Source organism: Lissotriton vulgaris, chromosome 7 (genome assembly GCF_964263255.1).
Source record: "Lissotriton vulgaris chromosome 7, aLisVul1.2, whole genome shotgun sequence".
Classification (NCBI taxonomy): Eukaryota; Metazoa; Chordata; class Amphibia; order Caudata; family Salamandridae; genus Lissotriton; species Lissotriton vulgaris.
Genome location: NC_141695.1, coordinates 1,509,145,159 through 1,509,170,693, shown reverse-complemented (window position 1 = coordinate 1,509,170,693; position 25,535 = coordinate 1,509,145,159). Strand labels below are relative to the sequence as shown.

Genomic DNA, 25,535 nt, shown 5'->3' with positions numbered 1-25,535 from the left:
GTTCCGTCTTCCCCTATCTCTGCTACTGGCTGTAGAAGGCAGGCTCGTATTAAGCAGTTGTCTCCCACCTCCAGACTCAACGAACCTCCTGCATTCACTGGGGTTCACGGTCAACGTGCCGAAGTCACAACTGATTCCCTCTCAAATGCTTCCTTTCAACGGAACGGTTCAGAACCTGGTGCACTTATGGGTCTATCCTCCCAAACAGCGAGTTCAGGATATTCATGATGCCCATGTATCGGCCTCTATCCTGGATTTCAGTGAGACTGACTCTGAAGCTGTTGGGCCTCATGGCCTCCTGCATCCCACTGGTGGACTCTGCCACATGGCACATGCGGGCTCTGCAGTGGGACCTGAATTTCAATTTGGACAGCTTTGTGGAAATCTCACCAACCTGGTTCAGAAATCGGAGGGCACTGCAAAAGACCTGCAGTGGTGGCTGACAAACCGTGATTAGGTCAGAGGCAGACCCCTCTCCCTTCCCCATCAAGATCTCACAGTAGTGACGGATGCGTCTCTTCTCCGATGTGGTGGCCATGTGGGGGAGATGGAGATCAGAGGACTCAGGTCTCCGGCGGAAGCCAAGCTCCATATCAACCTATTGGAGCTGTGAGCGATCCGATTGGCACTGAAAGTCTTTTTCCGTCCATCAAGGGAAGGCTGGTTCAGGTGTTCACAGACAACACTACCGCCGTGTGGTACTGCCACAAACTGGGCGGTGTAGGGCCGTGGACTCTCTGTCAAGAGACCCTGCATCTCTGGACTTGGCTGGAACAACAGGGCATTACCTTGGTGGTTCAACATCTGGCCGGTTCTCTGAATGCCACAGCAGATGAACTGAGCCAACAGTGCCTTGCGGGTCATGGGTGGCTCTCCATCCAGGGGTGGTACAAGGTCTCTTTCAGGAGCGGGGAGAGCCTTGGATAGATCTGTTCTCCTCTGAAGAGAACCCTCAATGTCAGCATTTTTGCGCATTGACATTTTCAAGACCACTCTAGCTCGTCAACGTTTTTCGGCGCGAGTGGAGCTCAGGCCTCTGTATGCCTTTCCACCCATACCACTCCTGCCTAGAATGCTCAAGAAGATCAGTAGCAACTGGGCACAAGTAGTTCTTGTGGCTCCAGACTGGGCATTCAGAGTCTGGTATCCCGTACTTCTGGCAATGAGCATCAATCATCCGATCAGGCTACCCCTTCGGGAGGCTCCTCTTTCGTAGCAGCAGGGGAGGGCCTCCACCTGAACCTGCCCACTCTCCTCCTCCTTGCGTGGAGATTGGGAACGACAGTTGACAGTTTTTGACTTTCTCCCAAAGTCTGCGAAGTTATTCTGGCAGCCAGGTGTCCCGCTACAAAATTCGACATACGCCTGCCGATGGAACAGATTCTGTAAATATTGTACAGAAAGGTCTATTGACCCCTTATCTGCCTCTCTGTCAGATGTTCTTCTGTTTATCCTTTCCTTGGCCTATCAGGGCTCTTCTCGGGGCACTCTAAATGTCTACCCTGCGTCCCTATCAGCTTTTTTCGGCTGCTAGATCAGACTTCACTTTTTAAATCCCCTCTAGTGCATAGATTTTTTAAGGTATTAACACATTTGTGTCCCCCTTCTCCTTTTCCAATGCCACAAGGGGACCTAAATGTGGTCCTTACTTACTTCAAAACAGCTTTTTTGGTGGAAATCACCTCTGCCAGCAGGGTGGGCGAACTGCAGGCACTGTCATCACAGCCTCCTTACCTGACTGTCTTTCCGGCCAAAGTGGTACTGTGAATTAGGACATCTATTCTTCCTAGGGTTGCAACACCCTTCGATCTGGGACAGTCTGTTACTCAGCCCACGTTCGAGGCACCTCGGCACCCTTCTAAAGAAAAAGAGCGTCTCCACCGTCTGGATCCAAAAAGAGCATTATCGTTCTACCTTGATCGCATCAATGAGTTCAGGGTGGATGACCAACTCTTTATAGGGTACGTGGGAGCAAAGAATAGATGTACGGGTTTAAAAGAGGACCGTCTCACGTTGGGTTATCCTCTGTATTAAAATATGTTGCGCCTTGGCTAGGAGCAGCTTCCTGAAGGCCTTACGGCCCATTCCACCGGGTCGAAGGCAGCCACCACAGTACGTGTATACAAAAAGAGGCACAAGGACCATTCAAGGGTTGAGAGGTAATGTCTACACACCATGACTGAAATTTGTGTAGAACCTCCAGGGAAAGATACGTCCTCCCAAACAATATATACTAATCAAAAAAGGTATCCAGCCCTGTAGAGAGTAGATAAGAGAGGTAGAGGCACAATTCACTATCAGGAGGTGAACTTAGTTAACTGCTACTACCACTATTGGGAGCAGTACCTCTCTTTTATAATAACCCTCACACACACTAGTAGTGGCATGCTTCATCATCTGGTTCACCCTGGCTCCTAAAGGCCAAGGTGGGCTTGACCGTGTTTCAGGGAGTACTTAGACGAAAAGGCCAGGGCGGTTAAAGATTAAAAAAACACCAACAACTCCCAGTATCCCTTTAATATGGAGTAGTGGTAGCTATTAAAGACAAATGAAGGGTGTTCCAAGGATAGTACTTGCCAACGTGTTTCAGCCAACAGACGGCCCAAGGGTCCGTGGCTTTCTTCAGGGTAAACCAACAGTGTAAATTCCCTCCCTGGAAAAACAAACCGAAAAGTAATCAAAATGTTAAAAATATTTCATTAGAAAACTACACCTTATGGATATACTTATCCTCAGTGTGGCGTTACATCAATCAGATGTCCAACCAAATTTTGGAGGACCACGCACCTCCCAGGAGTGCAGGCAGAGGGGCAGACCTGTAGTCATACAATCATCAAGGATCCTGGCCCGAGGAATTACATATAGCGTCCTGTAGCTCCAGTGTGGTGTTCCATTTACTGATATCTCCCAAGCAGCCACGTGGGCGTCTCTGCTCACGCTTGTCAGATACTATTGCCTGGATTCTTAGGTTCACAGGAAGGGCCTGTTTAGCTGCTTCGTCTTGCAGAATTTCCTGGTTTAAAGCATTTCCGCTGGCCCACCTCCGGGGAAGGTATTGCTTGGGTATCTGTTCAAAGGTAAGAAATCTAGCCGCATATTACTTACCGACCCACCCATCCTCCCCACTCTGCGGAATTGTTTTAGTGTCAGGGCTGTTCCCCTTCAGGGCCCTAGCTTTTCTTTTTAACACACCATGGTCAGTCGCTTTATGGCTCTGCGTTTCTGGCGTGGATGGTCATGAAAAGTACTGACATCAGCTCGCCAGAGTCGCAGTTATGTTAACGACGCAGACATCACAACGAAGCCGAACACGACAAAGTCACATGGAGCAACCAACGCCATCTACCAGCGCACAGGGGTACTGCTAAGAAAAATCTTCCGGATCCAGCCTGGCGCTGGGAAGGTCAATGGTAAGGATCATTTCTCTACCAGATAAGGCGTTACCGAAAGTAAGTAACTTGTCCATTACTGCTATGGCTAGTATGTATTACCCAGGTAGAGGCATTCTAAATTGATATAGCCTTTTTTAAATTAGTGCTGGTAACACAGTCTGTGGCACTGAGGTGATTACTGCTGGTAATCTTGAATAGATGGTCGCTAATGTAATCTTTTCTGATATGCTCACTAGGACAATGGTAATAACAGTAGCTCGGAACGGTATTCATAGAACATAAGAAACTCTTATTACAGAAAAGGTTGGGGACCTCTGCTGCATTCTCCTAGATGTTTGGTTATATTGCCAATCATGTATTAAAAGTTAAGACTCAATCTCATTCAATGTTCCTACTTTGAAGTAAGAGGTATTTATGTGAAATCTGCAGACACCATGAACAGTACAGTAGCACAGAGAACTGCTGGTACCCATGGCCATTTCGTCATGGTTGTCGAAGAGGTGTAGGGCATTGCTTTCGAAATTAATATCAAATGATACATGTTAATACATTAACAGTTTCACACTTGGAACAATTTTAGGCCCAAAATCTTATAACATGGGTTCTTATAGGAAAAATGGTTATCGGTTTTGGAGGTAAGTACTTGACTCACGAGGGTGAGCTTTGGGGGTTAGGACCAAGGTCTATATAGACACTCAAGTTGCACCACCAGCGGCACTGGGGTGGCCGGGTGAATAATGCAGTGCCCAATCTTAGCCAATGGGGCCTTTGGTTAGTGTTTGCTGACGAGCAGGCCACTCAGTTGTGGGAGCCAAGCTTCTAGGGTTAAGGTCAGCACTGCAGGGGCCAATGACCAGCACAGCTGCTGCACCACTAGTGGTAGTTGGGACCCTGTGCTTTCCAATGGAGATCTTCGCTGCAGGCTCCAGCAGGGAGATTTCCTGAAGGTGACCACCAGCTCGAGTGGTAAGTTGGGATCTTTGGGGATGCCTGGACACCGTAGGTTGGGCCACCAAAGGCCATGGGGCGTAGATTGCAGGGGTGTCTTCTGGCGTCGGATTTTCTTACCAGCTCCGGTCGCGGTGGGGGACCCTTCGGTTTGTGGTTGCAGGCATCGGTGGGAGTTTTAAGGGAGGTCGGGGATCACCAGATCCCAAGTCAGGATCGCTGGGTAGACCTCCTTGGGGTTTTGGGCCACTCAAACTCGAGCTGTGGGCATCGGGTGCAGAATTGCAGAGTCGACGAAACTCTGATTCTGGAGGTGAGTCTTGGGTTGAGCAAATCCGGTGCCCACGGGCGACAGTCTGTGGGAAGGTCGCAGGGCAGGTCTCCCAGCTCTGGGGGTTGCTGGCTGCTGGACTCGCCAGGATTCTTGTGGTAGGCAGGTCCTAGACAGTATAGGCTGGTAGGGCTGGGGCCAAGGAAGGCGGTGTCCTCTTCTCCTTCCTGGGTCAGCACAGCTCTTCAGTCCTTCTTCTTTCATTCTTGAGTCTGAGGAGGCAAGGTTGAGGGTCACCCCTATATACTACATTTAAGGTGTTAAAGGGGTGTGCAGGTCTGGACCAATGGGTCCCTTCCTTGGGGTGGCAACAACCCCTATTGTGCCACACTCCAGTGGGTGGGAGCATGAGCCTCTCTCTAATTGGCCGAGTCCTCTCATCTTCAAGATGGAGGGGACTGAGATATGTGCTCCCCCTCCTGAAAGGTGGAGTTGGCATCTGCCACAGTTCTTTCCACCCCATCGACACGGCATGAACCACTTCACACCTGTTCTAGATCATATCTATTAAGCCCAAACTCTCTATCAGATTCACAACTTGGTGAAACCTGAATCAAGATATATTTAGCTAGGCATTGTCTGACTTTAGAAGCAGCTACTCTCGTATAGCTCTTAATATTTTTCATTATCCCACAATAACACTTTTTAATGTTTTACAAAGGCAAAGTAGTTCCCTGGCCTTGGTTAACTCTCTCATGAGTGCAGAGGTAAGATGGCCAATTACTTTTAATACGTGAGTCACAAATGGGATTCAATCCTAGTTTTCTAAGCGCCCCTAATTTTGGTAAAAAAACAATAAATGGAGACACTTGGAGCTAAAGTGATTTGCTCAGAAGGCAACACTGCCAAGTAAGTTGGCAATCCATATGGACTGAACTCCACAGACTCCCTGGTAGAGCCATAGCTTCTGTGGTAGAGCTGCACCACCACCCCTGGTTACAGTCCACTGGCACAAACATCCCCTTAAATGGCTCCGCCTGTTTAATCACCAGGCTAACATTAAAAGCCATATCCGGTCCAGTAGCCTGCCCAGCCCTTTCAAAGACAAGGTTGTTGAGCCCAAAAAGGATGCTGGAGCAAGTCCCAACATGCTGGCCAGTCCCCTGCCCCTCTGACTGCCGGGGCCTCTAAACCGCTTTATTGTGCACTCCATTGTGCACAGCCATCCCAATGGCAGGAGAATCAGGCACCACCTGCTTCAGTGGTTGGCGATTACATCTGACAAGTGGGTGCTTCAGATTATGCAGAAGGGAAACTCCCTACCATTTGTGGACACGCCGCAGCCTCTCCCCCAATCCCAAGAACATCTCTCCATAATCTATCAGGAAGTGCAAGCTCTTTTGACCAAAGGAACTATTGTGAGGGTGCCTGCACCATAATTAGGGCTAGGTTGTTATTGCTGCTACTTTCTGGTGCAAAACAAAACGCAGGCCTCTGCCCTATCCCTATACTAGATCTGCGCTCTCAACTTATTTCTCAAGAAAGTGAAATTCAAGATGCTAAAGTATGCTCAAGATCTGTCTGTCTTCTATCCCGGAGACTGGATGGTATCGCAGGATCTGGAGGATGCACATTTCTATATCCATATCCAGTCCTACCGGCCAACAGGCACTACCTGTGGTTCACCATGGGGCGCAAGCATTTCTGGTTCACTCTGTTCCCCCTTGGCCTCACCAGTGCCCCTCGGGTGTTCATGAAAATAATAGTGATTGTTGTAGAACCTCTGTAGAGGTCAGAGGTTCCAGTTTGCACTTCCCCCTCAACGACTGGTTGTTTCCTACCTCTAGACTATGGCAAACCTTTTGCATTCGCTAGGGTTCACTATCAACATGCTGAAGTCACACCTGACTCTTTCATCAGAGCCACTCTGGACACTGCAGTTTATGTGCTTATCTTCCGGAGCAGTGTGTCTGGGATATTCAGGCTATGATTCAAATGTTTCAGCCTATATCCTGGATTTTGGTGAGCCTGACTCTGAGGCTGCTGGCTCTCATGGCCTCATGCATCCTGCTGGTAAAGCATGCCTGATGACATATGCGGGCTCTGTACTGGTATCTGAAGTCCCAGTGGGAGCAGCCACAGGGGAATCTTTCCTGCCTGGTCAAGATACCTGAGGGAACTCAAAAGATTGTCAGTGGTGGCTCACAAACCCATGATTGGGTCAGCACCAGAATCCTCTCCCTTCAAAACCAAGAGTTCATGGTAGTGACAGATGAGTCACTCCTGGGTTGGGGTGGCCTCCTGGGAGAGGTGGAGATCAAAGGACTCTGGTCTCTGGCAGAGTCCCGTCTCATCTCCACATCAGTTTGTTGGAGTTGAGGGCTATTTGCTTTATATTGAAAGCCTTCCTTCCGTCCCTCAAGAGAAGACTGGTTCAGATGTTCACGGACAACACCACCGCTATGTGATATTGTAAAAATCGTCTGGCTGGGGACCCTGTGATAGGAGGCTCTGCGCCTCTGGACTTGACTGGAGCGCTAAGACATCTTCCTGGTCGTGCCGCACTTAGCAGGCTCCCTGAATGCCAGGGTGGACAAACTCAGACACTTATGCCTCTCGGCTCACGAATAGCATTTAGATCAGGAGGTGGTGCTAGGTCTTTTACAAGACTCGGGAGAACCTTGGCTTGATCTGTTCTCCACAGACGAGAATGCACAATGTCAGCACTTCTGTGTGCTGTAGTTTCCAAAGCAGCTGTGACTCGGAGCAGCGTCCTGCCTTAAGTGGAACTGAGGACTCCTGCCCAGAATTCTCAAGAAGATCAGGATCGACCAGGCCGAAGTCATACTAGTGACTCCAGATTGGGCAAAGAGAGTATGGTATCCTGAACTCCTGAGCTTGAGCATCTGGTTTCCAGTCAGAATGGCCCATTGGGATGACCTCTTGGTGCACCAAAAGGGCAGGGTTCTGCACCAGAACCTGTGTACGCGCCACCTTCATGCCTGGAGGTTGAGCAGTGACAGTTGAGGGTTTTCAATCTCCCTCCCAAAGTTTGTTTTGTCATCTTGGCAGCAAAGCGTCCATCCACTAAAACTGTCTACACCTTCTGTTGGAAGACGTTGGTGGCCTGGTGTTTCTTACTCCATGTGGAACCCCTCTCGCTGCACTTTTGAGGAAGGTGTTCCTGTTTGTTCTATCTTTAACCTGGTAAGGCTGTGCCCTGGGCACTGATAAGAGCTATTTGTCAGCAATTTTGCCTTTTCTGCAGTTGCAAGATCAGCCCTCCTATGTTCCAGTCAGCAGTTGTGACTTACTTTTTGAAAGGTTTACAGTATTTCTTTCCACCTAATCCCCTTGTGCCCAATAGAATCTTAATGTAGTCATTACTTACTTCACGTGTTCTCTATTTGAGCACCTACATAGCTGCTCTTAGTGGCTCTTGACCATCAAAACAGTTTTATTACTGGCCATTACATCACTCAGGAAGGTCAGTGATCTTTAGGCTCTGTTGGTTCACCCTCCATATACCAAATTCTTCCCTGACCTGGACCTTATCTTTCCAATGAAGAGGTGAGACTCCATCGTTTGGACTCTAAGCGAGCTCTCTCCTTCTTCATTGATCGCAGTAAAGACCAACTATTCATTGAGTTTGCCGGAAAGAATGGAAGGCTTTACAGAAACCTGGATAGTGCTCAGCATTGACAAAGAAACACCCACCTAAGGGTTTGAAGGCTCACTCTACAAGGGCCAAGGATACCACCACTGCTTTAGTCCACTGGTCACCTGTCCTGGACATCTACTAACTTGCCACATGGACATCCCTCCATACATTCACGAAGCATTACTGCATGGACAGTCAGTTCTGTCGTGATGGACCAAGCAGCAAATTGCCATCTACCGGGGGGAAGAAGCATTTTTGCACTAGTTTCTTTCTAACGGGCTGCAGAGGGGAGAGTGGTTAAGTCTGTACCGTGTCGGTCTCCCAGGTCTAGTATGTTCTGGTTTGGACTGTAATCAGAGAGGTGGATATTCTGGAAGTCTGCCTTTTAATCTGTTGCCAAGTGATCTGCGAATGAATAAGTACTCTAGCCTAGCATCCATTCTGTTTGTTTCCTTTGTTCTGCGTTTTCTATCTATCTCCAAACATCTATTAAGGTGAGGGATTTCGGTAATTCCCTAGTAGACTTGGAAGTGTGCCCCCTCGAACCTTGCTGAAGTCCTTTTCCACATCTAATCAGTAATCATGTTGAAATTCTCTCCCGAAAGAAAAACTCCACCTGCTAGCAAAAAATATCATTAGTCAGTTGCGCAAGGACTTTGGGGACAAATTTGGTAAATAGAAGTTGGCTAAACTAAGCTTTCAAGGATCTTCCTCCAGGACCACTACAGTGCATATCTCCGTTAAAAACAATGTCTCACGGAATTGCAACCACACGTTTTTGCTGATCCAGACATCAGAATGTGCTTTAGAGCCTTGCAAAACTGAGCTTTGTCACGTGCATCTCCACAAAAGACAAATGTTGCCTCATAATTCTGTAACAAGCTCCTCTTCGGTCAGGCAAAAGTCCAGTCACCAATGGACTACCAGTTGCCCATTGTCGCGTTCACAGACCAATTCATCCTGAGCCAATAACTCGCCTTCTTAGGGTGCCAGCAACTCTCAGACAACTCCAGCATTCTGCAAACTCTGGTGCAACTCTGTGCATCGGGACGTGGTCCTTGGTGCTGCACGAAGGTGTTGGCAGTTGCTTGAATACTTTCGGTTACCAACTCTTCCCAACTTGCTTCTTCAGCTGTTGGGTCCGTGCTGCGAACAAGAGGCCAGTCAGGTGGCCCTTGGACTTCTCTGGGCTTGACTTGCCTGAGGAGATGACTTCTCTTTGAGCAGGACAAGTCAGGCCCAATACCTCTCTTTGCTAGCCACCATGTGGAGTCTTCGTCGGTGCAGCCTCTTTTCGCTGATCCCTCTTTGCAGCAGGGCAGTCCTTCGGACCTTCTTCTGAGTTGGTTGATATCGGATGTCTGCGTGCCATGGGTTCCCTCTTTATGCTTCAAAAGTGCCCTCATGATATGATTCAGTTGTTAGCCAATGGGCTACCAGGTTCCCTTCCACCTGGTGACTAATTGGTGTGGAGTGAGGCATCTGGCTATCCCAGAATTCACCATTCTGTCCACTCCCAAGATGGCAAGATCCCTCTCCTGGTATACAGACTTCCCTAGCCCTCCCTCCAAGTGTGGCTATCTCAGGGCTACACATCCCTGGGGAAACCGGTTTGGGAACGGGTTTCCCCTCTCTGTTCCCTATGCCAGCCTGTCTACCGCAACAATGGAGGGGCCCTCCCCCTGGTGTCCTACGTTGTAGTTCAGATCTTCAAAGTAGGCTTCACCTCTGAAGCTTGCTTTTTGGGGCTAACACCTAAGTGGCTTCCTGCAGGAACGAGGGGATACCTCCCTGGCCTTCAATCCCTCATTGTTCTCCTTCCTCAGAGTCTTTGCATGTCTCTCCAGGAGGGCAGAAAGTTGTCTCGTGGAGCAGGCTCCATGTGTGCCCGGGAAGGCACAGGAGTTTTAAAGGCAACAAAGTGGCAGCTCTGCTAAAGCTGCACACTGCAACAAGTTACATTAATTTCAGCTTAAGATACAAGCCGGGCTTAATGTAACGAGTTGTTTGATTCCTTGGAGTTCCCACTTTGGTTGCACTGTTCAGGAGTTGGCTCAGTGGAGTTTTTTTTTATGTTACCCTGTACTTGCCAATCGGACGGCCAAGTCTTTCTTCAGTAAAAATGGTTGTTTTGTGTGTTTTACTATCAGGACATGTAAAGCACATACCTTGCCTGTGTCATGTTGCACCCTGCATTTAAGGCTCGGTAGGCCTGCCAGAGGGGTGATATGCAAACATGCCCAAGGGAAGTGGTGGCCTTGCCATTGCTGTCAATGGCAGAGTCTGAGTCTGAGTAGCAGTGCATGGCTGCTCTATCAGGCTGCAGTGGCAGATTGAGGGGACTTGTTTTACTTGGGAAGGCCTCCAGGGTGACACAATCAGTGTAGCAAGCCCTGGGGTACACCTCTAACCTATATGCCCTGGGTACCAGGGTGCTATTTACTAGCGACTTTGAGGTACGTTGGCCATTTTAAATTGGGTATAGCCAATTCAACATATACCTTCGGATCGGATCACTTAATGGGTGCTGTAGTTGAGAATGGCAGACGCGCAGTTGATTGTTACTGCGTCAGGCGTGTGAGAAGAAGCCATGCGTTAGGCTTTACGTTACTTATCCCATAAGTCACCTTCGTTGGTTTGGTGTGCTTCTGCCAGAATCTGCCGTTGTGAGGGAGGAATACAGTAGGCAGAGCATGTGGCTTTTTTGCACAAACCAAAAAAGCACGTGCAAGTACAGGTCATATTTAGAGACAGCATCGCTTGAACAACTTGTTAGCTGTGAGATGAACAGCACAAGGTGTGAGTTAAAATTGGATTGACCTTCCCCATCTGCAGCTGGCCCCCTGCAGCACCAAGACTGGAGTAAGTCAGGTGTAGAATAAAACAAGGACCCCCTGATTCCACATAATGTTCCTAGGACAGGGTAAATACAGATTATTGACAATTTCCTAGGCAACACAATAACTAAAAATATTTAAATAAACTGAGGGATTCAGCATGCAATAGAACCTTGATGCACAACCACAACCAAATTCTTGATTAAAAATATCTATGTATAATTATTCCAATTAAAACATGTACATAAATGACAATATATCACAAATTATCATTTTTTTTAAAAAAAGGAGAGCAGCAAACAGATAATTGAACACGTGGGCAGAAAGGTCACTCCTTTGGTTTTAAAAAGCATACACAGTAACATAAAAGGAACACAATACAGATTTAAGGGTGATAAACACCAGTCTTGTAGTTAAAAACACACATTTTCATGTCTATACAGTCCATTTATTATCGTCCTCAGTCTCTACGTGCGTTTCGGCGAGTAACCGCCGTCTTCAGGAGAGTAGCTTGTTGTTCAATTCGAATATGTTGATATCTTTCGCTTGAAATGATGTATTGCTGTGATATATGTAATGTCTAATGGTCTGTTTTTATTAGGCCTAAAACGCTCTGTTGGTCATATGTAGATAGAGTAGCAAACGGATCCCCAACTTTAGAAATATTCTGAATGGAATGCTTAAGCTTGCGTTGATGGCATATGAGCATGTGTCTGTTTATATACAATGCACTGATGACTCCGCCACGCTCAGAAAAGGAAGGCCTAGGGCTGGTATGTCTCAAGTTTTGATATCATGGGTGAATTAATATTGTCCGATGGAAAGCGTCCTGAATTAAAAACTTTGCGTGACGCGTTCTATTTCTTTACGGGATGTCGAAAGAAACAATGTGGCACCTGGCTACCGTCAGATAGAAACGATCGATAGTATCCTTTATACGAGGTAAAACATGGATGTATGTCACCTCTTTTTTGAACGAAGGATTCAGTGAAGGCAGGTCGGTATGAACGGCAAAGATAAGAATTGATGCGCCGTGTACCGTGTTCTAGTAATGGTATTACCATCAATCATTTCTAACTGACGGTAGCCAGGTGCCACATTGTTTCGTTCGACATCCCTTAAAGAAATAGAACGCGTCACGCAAAGTTTGTTGTGATGGAAGAAGTGTGTTATGTTAGTTAATGAAGGTGTATGAAAGCACAACTGGCTCGCAAATTAAGGAATCGCAAAATTTGCATTTCCTTATTTTGCGAAAGCATTTAAGGAATCGCAAATTGCGATTCCTTAAATGGAATGTTTGAACCACCCAAGTTGTACGAATATGGCATAAGGAATCGCAAATTACCACCAACTACAGGTTGGTGGTAATTTGCGTTTTCTTTCAAAAATGCAAATTTTTACATTTTACACACGGGCATGTATGTGCGCCACATGTGCACCCATGCTCATTTCAGGGGAGCAACAGGGTGTCCTTTTGACACCCTGACACACTTGAAATTGCATTCTCAATTTGCGATGCTCTAATTGGGAATCGCAAATTAAGAATGTCTTCCCATTCATTCCTATGGGCCTCTTGGCCCATAAGAATGAATGGGGAGGTATTCCTCAATTGCGAATCGCATTTTCCGATTTGCAATTAAGGAATGTGTAGGATTCGCGAAATTTATTGCAAATCCTACATACATAGCGTTTTGCGATTCTCAAATAGCGGTTCTCAGAAATTCGCTAATTCAGAATCGCAAAACCTAACATTGATACATATGGCCATTGTCATAAGGGCAGGCGAGTGCATGAATGTTTTAAGGCTCTTGTTTAAATAATATAGTTTTAATTAAAAAAACACTCAATGCAGTTATATAATTTGATGTACTACAGTTAAAAGGTGTGAAAAAGAAATAATTTTGGTTTTTTTTTTTGAAGGGGCTCTAATCGTATGATGGTGCTTGCTGCACGATTTACATTCCAAATATATTGATGGCCTGGCACAGCTCGGGCTCCTAAAGAGTAAGAGCTAGAGAGAAATTGTTCTGACTAAAGCAACATATTCTCTGTTCCAAACAAATCTGACGGAGGAGCCACTTGTCTCTCCATCCAGTTCACCAAAACACAAGCTATGGGCTTGCTTGCCTGGTGCAAATTGGGGCATAGATTTATGCCCACCATGTTCAAAGTTCACCAGCCACCACTGAAGTGGACTACAAAATTATGGGTTAGAACGCTACACAGAGCGATTGCGAGTGGTTTATTTTATTTGCAAGTTTTCCTTCCATAATCTTTAGTGTTTGATTCAACGTTGTTAAGTATGTGCAACAAATATTTTAAATTACCCTTGCTTAGTCTTCTACTTCGTGTGGCTGTTGCTGATGCATAATGTATTTACTAGAACTGCACTTTGTTCTGTAACTGCTGACAAACTGACTCTTCTTGAGGCGCTTCATGCTTCCTTGCATCACTTCTTATTTCCCTCGCTTCTGCCCTTTTGCAGTATTGGCTTTTCTACCACTTTTTGTTTTGCTGATAAAATTCCACTGTAGGTGGGGGCGTGGCTAGCAGCCGATGATGGCGGCAGCAAACTAGAGAGGCTCCCAGAGTAAGGCGGCTTCCCGCATCAATCCGCATGCCTATCCGCTCAATAACGAACCCAGACGAGGTGCCTCGGGTCCGGTGACCGAACGGCACTTGGCAGAGAAGTTTTGGAGCAGCGGTGCCCCGGGAACTGGTGGGAAAGACGACATCCGTACGCGGCCTGGTGACACGAGCACAGCAGCGGCGGCTGGTTTGGACGCAGCCCGGGCGGAAGTGGGGCCTCGACGGTGCTGTCAACCGAAAGTGCCCGTAGTGAGTACGAACTAAGCGAAAACGGCGGTGAGAGTCCGAAACCCCGCAGATCGTCTAAGGGCTAAACATATCGCTCCAACGATAAGACCTTGCTGCGGGTAACGGCGACGCTAACGGCAACCGACGCTGGAAAACAAGTGCGTAGACGCCGCCATTTTATATTACATCCGCCACTGTGGGCACGAACTTTCTCGACTGACCGGGCTGGGCGGCCGGTGCCGAGGTCTCCGCAAGCCCTAAGTATACCAGCACAATTAAAGAAGGGGTGCACACCCGACTGTGAGAATCCGGCCCAGAAAAGCCCAGCTACTGTGTGGACGAGGCGCCGCTGAAACTCGGGCGGCCCCGTCGACCACTCGCCGCGAACAATCCCTTGGTAGAACATCACTACAGACTGCCTTCAACAGTGCTTGAACTCTTGGTGTGTGAACATGGCGAGCAGAGGGTCCAGAAATAGTTCCACTCAAGCTAAGCTCCATAAATTTGCCTATGAGAAACAGTCTCTCCCCCAGGTGCAAGCGACGGTGGGGGCGACTGCAACGGAAGTAACCCTTATTCGGGCGGACCTCCAGAAAATGAGCGAAAGGGTGAAGCAAGTGGAGGTGGTAGCTAAATCCCTGGTGGAGGATGTCTCAGATCTACAGGTGTAAATGGAGAAACTGCAAGCTGATAACAAGTTGCTCAAGGAAAAGCTGGATGATCATGAAGGACGCTCCCGGCGGAACAACGTCCGTATTTTGGGGGTCCCGGAATCTGAAACCACAGGTGCTATAGATCTATGCGTGGAAGACCTGATCAAGAGCCAGCTAGCCCCCAAGGGTCTCTCAAACTTCTTTACGGTGGAAAGGGCCCACAGAGTACCAGGAGGAAAACCGAAACCAGGGGCCTCACCGCGTCCGATCCTGGCGAGACTTTTTAACTTTCGAGATCGCGACACCATCCTTCAGGCGACCAGAGTGGCGCCAGCCATTCAAATTCAAAATTCAAGAAAATCCTTTTTCCCCGATTGCATGGCGGAGATATCACGACGGAGGAGGACATTCTTAGAAGTAAAAAAGACGTTGCGTGAGCAAGAATTACCCTACTCCATGTTATTCCCGGCTCGGCTACGGGTGGTCGCCGATAAGAAGGTCTGGTTTTTTGACTCTCCCGAGGCGGCTAGAGACTGGCTTGATGGCTGGCGCAATGTGGATCCCCCGCGTAGGTCCGGCAGAATGAACCACGGACATCGAGACAACAGCCGGACTGGCTCACAAACGTCAGACAGACGAGGCGCGAGCAAATCGCCGACACAAGAACTATCTGAGGCTGCCGGGGGGATATGATGTGGACAACCCGTGTACAATTTAGACGCTGACTCCTTGATTGACTAACTTTGCACAAAAGTCGTAGATGGACGCTGGCCTGGTTACCCTGAAGGGAGCAGGGAGGCCGCCTGCCCAGGGAGACACTCTCCATCAACGTGCAAGTACTCTGTTTTTGGGATGGGTTAAGCGCTCTGCTCAGTTGGGGAGGCGGGCAGTTAAAGGTCCGTTAAGCAGGGAGGCAGGGAGGGGGTGGGAGAGGGGGAGTTGTTGGTTGTTGGTTGGAAATTCACTATATCGGTCAAAAACTGGTGCTTTTTGTGTACATAATATAGCTGGAAGGGTAAACCTAAGGGTCCGGATACTCCTCCTAGATTCATTAGTGTGTGTCTGCATGACTGGAAATGTCGGATGGTCTGCTACGTAATGCGGGGGACGCTGAGTCACGGACACGTGGCTCCCCCCTTCGAATACTGTCGTGGAATGTAAGGGGACTTGGAGATAAGGTGAAACGTGGCCTTGTACTGAACGCGCTGAAGAGACAAAAAAACCCCACCTAGCGCTGTTACAAGAAACACACTTGACGGGGGGGGGGCTTCTAAGGCCTTAGACAGGAGGGGGTACAAGATGGTGGCCCACTCGGAATTCACCTCGGGCTCCCGGGGCACTGGCGTCTTGATTAAAAAATCCTCACAATTTATCCCACTGAGCACGAAAACTGACGGGCAGGGTTGCTTCACAGCCCTGCAGGGACAATGGAAAGGTCGCCCCCTAACTGTGGTATCGGTATATGTCCCGCCATCCCTTCACTCAATAATGCTTCCGGCACTCAGTGACTTTTTGTTGTCTCTCCCCGAAGGCGATGTAATCTTGGGAGGGGATTTTAATGCTACAATAGAAACACAACTTGACAAATTCCCAGCAACGGGCCAGACCGGGGGACCCTCCCGGTTTCAACGTTTCCTAACAGCAATGGGTCTAGTAGACATCTGGCGGCACGTCCACCCCCAAGATAGGCAATACACATTTCATTCCACAGTCCACAACATCCTTTCACGAATTGATTACTTTCTAGCTCTGGGTGACGGCTTACAACATGTCGATACCGCAGACATCCATCCTAGAGGCATATCGGATCACTCCCCGAACACCCTAACAATTTCCACCCAAGAAAAGTCTTGCAGCCGTATATATCCCATTCAGGCATCATACCTCAAAATCCCGAAAATTAGGAAAACCCTCCAGAAGGCTACGACACAATATTTCGAAGAAAACATGGCCACCGTGACCTCTTCAGAGGTGCTATGGGAGGCCTACAAAATGGTTTTGAGGGGGCAGGCGATAAGCTCCATCATGGCCCACAAAAAGGAGCAAGCGGCCGAACAGTCTAAGCTCGAATCAACACTGCGCGACATGACAACTTTGCACGAGGCAAACCCCACAACAGACACAGCGCATACACTCACACTCCACCAACAACTATACACGGAACATGTTCGGCAGATGGTGAAGGGGCACATAACTGATACACAGAACAGGATATACGATGTGGGAGATAAGGCGGGAAAGATGCTGGCCTGGCTCGATAAGAACGAGGGTAGTTCCAGAGGGATCCAACAAGTGAGAGATAGCAGCGGCGAAATTCAGACAAGCCCTGAACGGATAGTGGAAGCATTGGCGGCACATTTTGAGAAAGTTTATACCCCAGAACGGGTAGTTTCTACTGACATGGCACGGGAGGCGCTAGGTAGGATAGAAACCCCAATATTGCAGCCGGAAGCAGCAGCCGACTTAGATGCGGCCATAACTAGAGATGAAATACAGTTGGCTATACGAGCGCTGAAACCTGGCAAGGCTCTTGGACCAAATGGCATTCCAGTAGAATGGTATCAGTCTCAGTCGGAGGAGCTAAGTGCACATTTACTCGACATGTATGAGGAATGCCTAGAAAGGGGTGAACTTCCGCTCAATCAGAGAACGGCCACTATAGTAACGATTCCTAAACCCGGGAAACCGCAAGAGGATTGCTCCTCGTACCGCCCTATCTCTCTGCTGAACGCAGAAGGTAAAATTTTGGCCAAGCTCCTAGCCAACCGGTTGATGACACATCTATCTGATCTCATACATCCAGATCAATCTGGGTTTATGCCCCATAGGAACACGGCACTGAACCTTCGCAGGGTAAATGGGGTACTGGCGAGAGCGGACTTGATCCACGATCAAGCAGTAATATTGGCCCTAGACGCGAAAATGGCATTTGATCTAGTGGAATGGAGCTACCTGTTCGAGATTCTGGTCTGTCTGGGCTTTGGCTCGAAATTTATATCATGGATCAGACTGCTGTACACGAAACCAATGGCACATGTGGTAGCAAATGGCCACATTTCCCGAACATTCCCATTGGGGAGAGGCACCCGCCAGGGCTGCCCCCTCTCACCTTTGCTTTTCGCGCTCTCCCTGGAGCCACTAGCTAATTTGATAAGGCAAACGCCCTTACTTAAAGGGATACAATGGAAGGAAGGCTGGGAAGACCGACTGTCCCTTTACGCGGACGACATGCTGGTGTACTTAACAGACCCCGAGCGTGGTGTACCAGTGCTCTTGAACCTGTGTGATGATCATGGTAAGATTTCTGGTTACACGATCAACTGGACCAAATCAGAAATGTATGTTCTGAAAGGCCCGGTCCCAGTGCTGGGCCCCGACTGCCCCTTAAGGCTAGCTGGCTCCTCTTTTAAATATTTGGGGATCCATGTTACAATGGACCCAACGGTATTCATACAACTGAATCTGACACCACCCTTGGAACGGCTTAAACAAGACATCAAGTTCTGGGCGGAGTTGCCCTTGACAATGCTGGGAAAAGCAGCGCTATATAAAATGATGTCCTTACCCCGCTTCCTATACATACTAGAGAACACGCCGTTTCCAGTGGCGCCAGGGTACTTCAAAAAAGTGGCAGCAATAGTTTCTGGTCTGCTGTGGAGCAATCGCCCGACGCGCATTGCACAAGCCAAATTACACATGGGTTGGTTTGATGGTGGAATCGCGTTGCCGAATCTTAACCTGTATTACTGGGCGGCTCACCATAAGCCCATCAACCAGTGGATACATGCTCCACACACTGACCCAGCTTTCCAAGCAGGTAGGGCACAACTGGGTACCAACACTGTGCTGGCCCCACTCTACGACCAGCGTCGAGTGCGAAAATTAACGGGACCTACTAGACTTACCGCAGCGCTGTGGCATACGGCACTAGCGGCGTTGGGCTGGAAGGGGAAAATTACCAAACTCACCCCGCTCTGGGATACCCGTGCCTTGGGAAATTTGAGATACAGCAAGGGCTTCTCTCACTGGGACACCATTGGGATATCCACGGTGGATGACATGTGGGAAAGGGGAGCGGTTTTTAATATATTTACCGCCTGAGGGAATTGTACGAACTGGGGCCACAAGCATCATACCGCTATGTCCAGATACGCCATGCTTTACTCACGGCCATCCCCTCCGGGGCGGATATACCAGAATCATCCCCGCTGGAGGGTCGTCTTCTAACTGGACTTCATGATTGAACGAGCGACATCATTGACATACCGCAAGCTCCTCAATAATTTACCTGACCCGCTGACCTCATTGAAAGAAAGATGGGAAGGGGAAGTGGATGCCCTGGACTAACACGAGTGGAATGAGGCACTAGCGTCCCCAAAAGAGGTAGGCATCTCAGCCAGGCTGAGACACGTACAGCTTAAGGTCCTACACAGAGTGTACTACACAAGGACACTATTACATCACATCCACAGAATACAACATCCTTACTGTCTCCGTGGCTGTGGGGAGGAGGGGTCCTTCTTCCATACAATCTGGGACTGCCCACATATCCAAGACTATTGGAGACAAATAATGCGCACTGTGTCACAGACTCTGGAGACCTCTCTACTTCCAGAACCGCGGCAATGTCTCTTAAATGTGTGGGGACCGAATGACCTGTCCAGATGTGGCCAACTTTGGGTTACGTTAGGCATGATAGTGGCCAAGAGAGATATCGCACAGCGCTGGGGGGCGGCAGAACTACTGACGAAGTCGCAGTGGTGCATGAATATGGATAAGATAATGGTGACAGAGAGGGCGGTATACTTGAGTCGTGCCTGCCCGGGGAAGTGTAACAAGATATGGACCCCATGGAATGTGTACCGAGGTGAAATTTGTGATCCTCTGCCAGAGGACGACCCGTTGGAGTCAGATGAAGAGGGGGAGGTAGGCTGAGGGGTCAAGAGAGGGTTGCAGAGGGGAGAGGATATTGTGAGTGGGAGGGGGCCCGGGTTCCGAGGAATTGGCAGTATGGGTAGACAAGGTTGGGACTGCTATACAGTAACACATAGGTACATGGGCGTCGCTGCCCGTCACCTTGTGTTTAACTCCGTGACTATAAATAGTAACACATACTGTCGGGTAGACTTTCAGTACAGCTATACAGCACTAATTACTTTTGGATGACCGCAATGTGATTTCCTCATTGTTATTTTTTGTTATTTTCATAAAAAACAGAAAACTAAAACCATTACTGATTAGCAACATAACGTCAGTTTTGTACCTTTTACTTTGCCGTGTGATGAACCTTTTACTTTTCAGCAACGTGATCAAAGTATGGACTTATCCTCATGCACGACATCCAATGCTCAATTATTAGCGGCCGGCCCTTTGGGTTGTAGGCGAATGGCTGTGTACTTATGTAAAGGTACAATAAAGGTTTAAAAAAAAAAAAGAAATTCCACTGTACTGCTTGCTCTGCCTTTGTAACATGATTAGCCGAATGGCCCGAACACAGTACCTCTTTTGTGCACTTTTTTCAAATATTGTCACCATCTGTTTTGGTAGAACACTGTGAATGAAATATATTTCATTGTTTATTGTAAAATGTACCTCATGCAAGAAGTTGCCTGAGCATCCATTTCAAAAACGATTCTAATGGTGTCTCGCGTTTCCCCAGATTGGTGCTGCCAGCCGCGTCCCTGGAATCACCCCCGCTGCCATTGTGAATCTGCTACGCTTCGTGAGGAGCAACAGGAAAGAGCCACACAACAGTCCCAGCTCACCAAAATAAGTGTGAGGGTCAGAGGTGGCGAGCGGCTGCCAAGCAGATGGTGTTGACCATGTTATCCTGAATTGGGAATCGTTTGCAGGGATTGGATGTGTCCAACACGGTGACGGCGTCGCACGCTGTGCCCAGCTTGTGCCTCTCAGACAGATCGAATTGTGTTACCCCACAGAACGTCCATAAAAACTGAGTTGTGGGTTTTGGAATGGACTCAAGTTGACTGATATGTAGTAAGTGACAGTGGAGTGAAGCCTCTGGGAGTGCCTTCGTTCTATTCCGATGAGAAAGTTTCCTTCATCAAAAAGAGTCAAGACAATTAATACATTTTTTAATGGACTTCGGTGCAAGACATACGTATGATCCAAAACAGAGCAAACCAACTTTCTGGGTAAAGATGCTTGCTTGCAGTTTTGCTTCTTGCTGTTCTTAAATACATCCCTATTCATGGAGCACTAGAGGTATCTGTGTATAAAGTTACAGTTGGTTTCTGTGCTAATGCAGGTCATTTGGCAGCCTATACGTTTGTCAGTCTCTAACGGGCTCGTGCCGAACTATTTGTTTGAAGATAGGTCACAAGGGGAGTTATTTACTGTGGTCGTGGGGGTGTAGCGGGCCGGAAAATCAGGCGAGGAGGCCGGATGTATTGGGCTATAGTGGGGTTTTATTGAAGTACAAGAGTCAAAAGGAAGAGTCAGCACAGAGTATTCCAGATGGGTCGGGTATTTCTTCCTGGTCGGCTCGACTCCACTCGGGTTGGTCCAGGTCTGGGTCTCTGGCTCCGTTGCTGGGGAGGTACCTCGGAGGGCAACAAGAGAAACAAGGGACCGTTAGTCTGAACAGGGACTCAGTACATGTGCTTCCACCGACACCGGGAAGTGAGGGGAGCAGAGAGGAACGAGTCGTGAGGGAGGGAGGTACGGGAAGGAGGGAGAACAGGAAGAGTATAGAACGAGAGTATAGCAAGGGTGTCAGGGTGAGCGTGACGGGAAGAAGGGCTTCTTATGGTGAGAGTGCTTTACGATATTCACAGTGCTTCTACTTCGTGAAAAGTGCCTAAGGGGGAGAGGTCTTTACAGAATATGTACACTGAACACCTAGCGTGTTCACGGGGTGGTTTTATACTACTCACGCGGTCCGCCGTAGCTCTCCAGTGAGCCACGGCCGCTCTTCAGCCACCTCCTTACGGACTCCACCAGTCCTCCGACCACTCGTCTTCCTCGGGTTGTTCTCCTTCTCCGTCTCCTGCGCCGTCTCCTAAGCCAGTCTGAGTATCCTGCCACAATGCTCCGACGACGTCTGTGATGTTGCTTCGGCTTTTCACCTGTTCTGTCGCTGCCTCAGGGGTGGGACTTCCAGGGTCGAGGCGAAGTGCTTCCGGTTGTTGCTGTTCGCTGATTGGCTCCTGGAACAGAGAGAGGGGCGGGGTACTTTGGGTCATGGTTACCGCTCCGGCAATGCTACGGACCCGAGGTGATTGGAGGAAAGTGCTTGTGCGTGACACCCCTGATAGTGGTAAGGGTTCAGGGGGGTACAATCCTGGCGGGGGTGACAGCGGGACCCGATCACATCCCCTTCCCCTAGCTGTCTTTCTTGTACGGGTTGGGGAGGTGGGGTAACGGGATAAGAAGTCTGCATGCCTTGTTCGGATCCTTTTCGGTGACGGGTATGGAAATGAAAGGGCTGGAGGGACAGGAACCAGCGGAGGACCCGGTCGTTATGTCCCTTGTTCCGGGCCATCCACTCCAAGGGGGCATGGTCGGTATAAATGGTAAAGTCTCGACCCTCCAGATAGTACCTAAGACTTTCGATGGACCATTTGATTGCGAGGGCTTCTTTCTCGACTACTGCATAGTTTAGTTCTCGGGGGAACAGTTTCCGGCTGAGATATAGAATAGGTTTCTCATTTCCTTGCTCGTCCACTTGTGACAGGACTGCCCCTAAACCCTGATCAGAGGCATCCGTTTGGAGTATGAAAGGCCGGGAATAATCAGGGCTTACTAGGACAGGGCTGGAAGTTAGGGCTCCTTTCAGGTCGGTGAATGCCTGCCATAAAAGGGGTGTGGGGTGCTTCAGGGCGAGCTCGGTGTGTGTAGATTTCTTTAGACGATCCGTAAGGGGGGCAGCTCTCTGAGAAAAGTTGGGCACAAATCTCCTATAATAACCCAGGAGTCCGAGAAAGGCTCGGAGATCTTTCTTTGTCCGGGGGAAGGGAAGGGTCTCAATGGCAGTGGTTTTGGATTTCTGGGGTCTAATCAGACCTTCGCCCAAAAGGTAACCAAGGTACTGGATGGTTTTTGCAGCCAGGGTGGTTTTGGCGGGGTTTATGGAGAAACCAAAGGAGCCTAGGGAAGAGACAACATCGTGTAAATGTACCTGGTGTGGCTCCCAGCTGTCGCTGTAGATGACTATGTCGTCCAGATAGGCGCCTGCATATGGTGCGTGTGGACGTAGTACTTGATTCACGGCACGCTGGAAGGTAGCAGGGGCACCGTGTAGCCCAAAGGGCATGACAATGAACTGAAACAACCCCTCAGGGGTAGAAAAGGCGGTCTTCTTCTTGTCTTGGTCCCGGAGGGGGATCTGCCAGTATCCCTTGCAGAGGTCAAGGGTGGAAATATATTTGGCCTTCCCTATTCTTTCGACCATCTCGTCAACCCTTGGCAAGGGATACGTGTCGAATCTTGACACCTTGTTCACCTCTCGGAAGTCTATACAAAACCTGACACAGTACTATAGGGGAGTTCCAATCACTGACCGAGGGCTCTATGATCCCCATTTTTAACATGTCCTCTGTCTCCCTTTTTATGACTGCCCTTCGAGCCTCAGGGACTCGATAGGGCCGCAACTGAACCACTTTCCCTGGTTCTGTTTCGATTGCGTGTTCGGTGACGGTGGTTCGTCCCGGAGAGGACGAGAAGACCTTCATCACGGGTGACAAGGCTACTTGGAGTGCCCGGATTTGTGCCGGGGTCAGAGCAGGATCTAGGCAGGGGTCAAAGGGGAAGGACAACGGGGGCCTGATCCCCGTCAGGACAGGGCGGGGTCCTTCCCATTTTTTTAAGAGGTTTATATGATATATCTGGGACGTGCCTCTTGCGGGGTCGAGTTCAAGCTCATAAGTAACCGGGGTCACCTGTCGCTGGATGGCATAGGGCCCTTGCCACTGGCCCAAGAGTTTTTGGTCGGATGAGGGCATCATCAGGAGGACTAGGTCTCCGACGGCGAACACCCTGGCTTTGGTGCCCTTATCGTATTGTCGTTTCTGTGTGTCTTGTGCCCTCTCCATGTTTTGTTTGACTATTTCCCGTATCTCTGCTAGATCGGTCTTTAGGTTGTTTACATACTCGGGTAAAGGGCGTGTGCGGTCAGGTTCAGACTCCCAGGCTTCCTGAGCCATATCCAGCAGGGTACGTGGGGGTCTACCATACAGTAACTCATAGGGGGAGTAGCCTGTACTGCTCTGTGGTTTACACAGTATGGCAAAAAGGGCCAGCGGTAGGATTTCCTCCCACCGTTTGGCCTCCAGCCCTAACAGTTTTTTCAGGGTCTGTTTTAAGGTGGTGTTGTAACGCTCGACCAGTCCGTCTGTTTGCGGATGGTACGCCAACGTCCTTATTTGTTTTATTCCTAGCCTAGAGCAGACCTGTTTCAGCAGTGAGGAGACAAATGGGGTGCCCTGGTCAGTGAGGATCTCACGGGGAAACCCTACTCGGGAAAATAGAGTGATGAGTGCTTTGGCTATGTTCTGAGCTGTGGGTTGACGTAACGGAGCGGCTTCAGGGAAGCGCGTGGCATAGTCCACAATGACAAGTGCGTATCGACATCCGCTTCGGGAGGGCAATAGGGGCCCTATTATGTCCATCCCTACCCTACTGAATGGGATGTCGATGAGGGGGAGAGGTTGTAGCGGAACCCTAGGGGGTCGGTACCGGCTATGTTTTTGGCAAACAGCACATTCACGGCAGTAGGTTTTAATGCGTTGATAGACTCCGGCCAATAGAATTTGTCAAGGACCGTTTGGCTGGTCTTTTCATCCCCAAAATGATCCCCTAACAGGTGACTGTGGGCTAAAAAGAGGACCTTGTCCTGGAAGGGACCCGGAATCAGTAGTTGTGGGTTTTGTAGCGGTCCTCCTTTTCTGTATAATAACCCCCTTTTCTTGAAGAAATATGGACCTACTTGTGTGGGGTCCTCGTTGTCTAGGGCCCTTCCCCATGCTTCTTGTAGGAGTGGGTCCTCCTGTTGATCTGCTCGGAACTCTTGGTCGGTTTGCCAGGGATGTTCATCCACATTCACGGGATAGGCAAAGGTACATTCTTCTCCTGTCTTTTCTGGCTCTTGGTTTTGTGGGGTTTGGGTTCTTTATGGGTTGAAGACAGTCCCTGGGGGTAGGGGGCCTCTTTCCACCATTGGGCCAGGGAGTCCGTAGTGTCCTGGAGAAGAGTAGGGAGTCCGGGATAATCACTGCCCAGGATAGCTTGTTCAGGCAATGCCGGTACAAGACCGACCATGAGGTTGGTTCCCGGATCGCCGGGGTGTTGCACCCAAACCTGGGTGGTGGGGTAGCGTTTAGTGTCCCCATGGACGCACTGGATGGCCACCACCCCTGTTGGAGGACTCTGGGGAAGAGCCAAATCTTGAGGACGGAGAACGCTTTGCCGACACCCGGTATCAGCGAGGGCCAGGACTTCCTGTCCATCAATGGACACGGGACAATGAAATGGAGGGGGAGTAGCCCCTGGCGTGTGGCAGACGTAGTTTCTAACCATTCCGATTTCCATCGGCACCTCCTTCTGGGGGCACATGCGGGCTATGTGTCCAAAGTTCCCACAATGGTAGCACTGGGGTCCGGGATTGAGGGGACGGTACAGGATTGGAGAGGGTAAGAGAGGAGCGGGTTCGGGTCTCCGTGAGAGCAAAGGTCGGGGATGACGGTTGACGGTGGGGTTATGAGGTCTGTGGGCGGCTTCCTCCTTACTGCGTTGCAGGTCTTGAGCACGGCCATATGCGCAGGCTATTTCCACGGCCGTCTCTAGGTTGAGTCTGGTATGTTGATGTACCCACCTCTGGGTGGCGGGATGTAGGGAGTTCAGGAATTGTTCGAGATAGATTTTCTCTAAGATGTCCTCTTTCGTGGAGGTCTCTGGTCGAAGCCACCGGTTGGCAAGATCTTTAATTCGAAAGGACAG

At 49.2% G+C, this 25,535-nt stretch overlaps 1 protein-coding gene across 1 annotated transcript in view; it reads left to right on the top strand.

Moving 5' to 3' along the window:
- Nucleotides 1–20,793, top strand: part of MTO1 (mitochondrial tRNA translation optimization 1) — a 342,142-nt gene extending 321,349 nt beyond the window's left edge. The window contains exon 13 of the mRNA XM_086932362.1: nt 20,239–20,793. Within this exon, the coding sequence (XP_086788488.1) occupies nt 20,239–20,352 (114 nt within the window). The 3' untranslated portion in view covers nt 20,353–20,793. The remainder of the gene's footprint in view (nt 1–20,238) is intronic.
- Nucleotides 20,794–25,535: the final 4,742 nt, after the last annotated feature.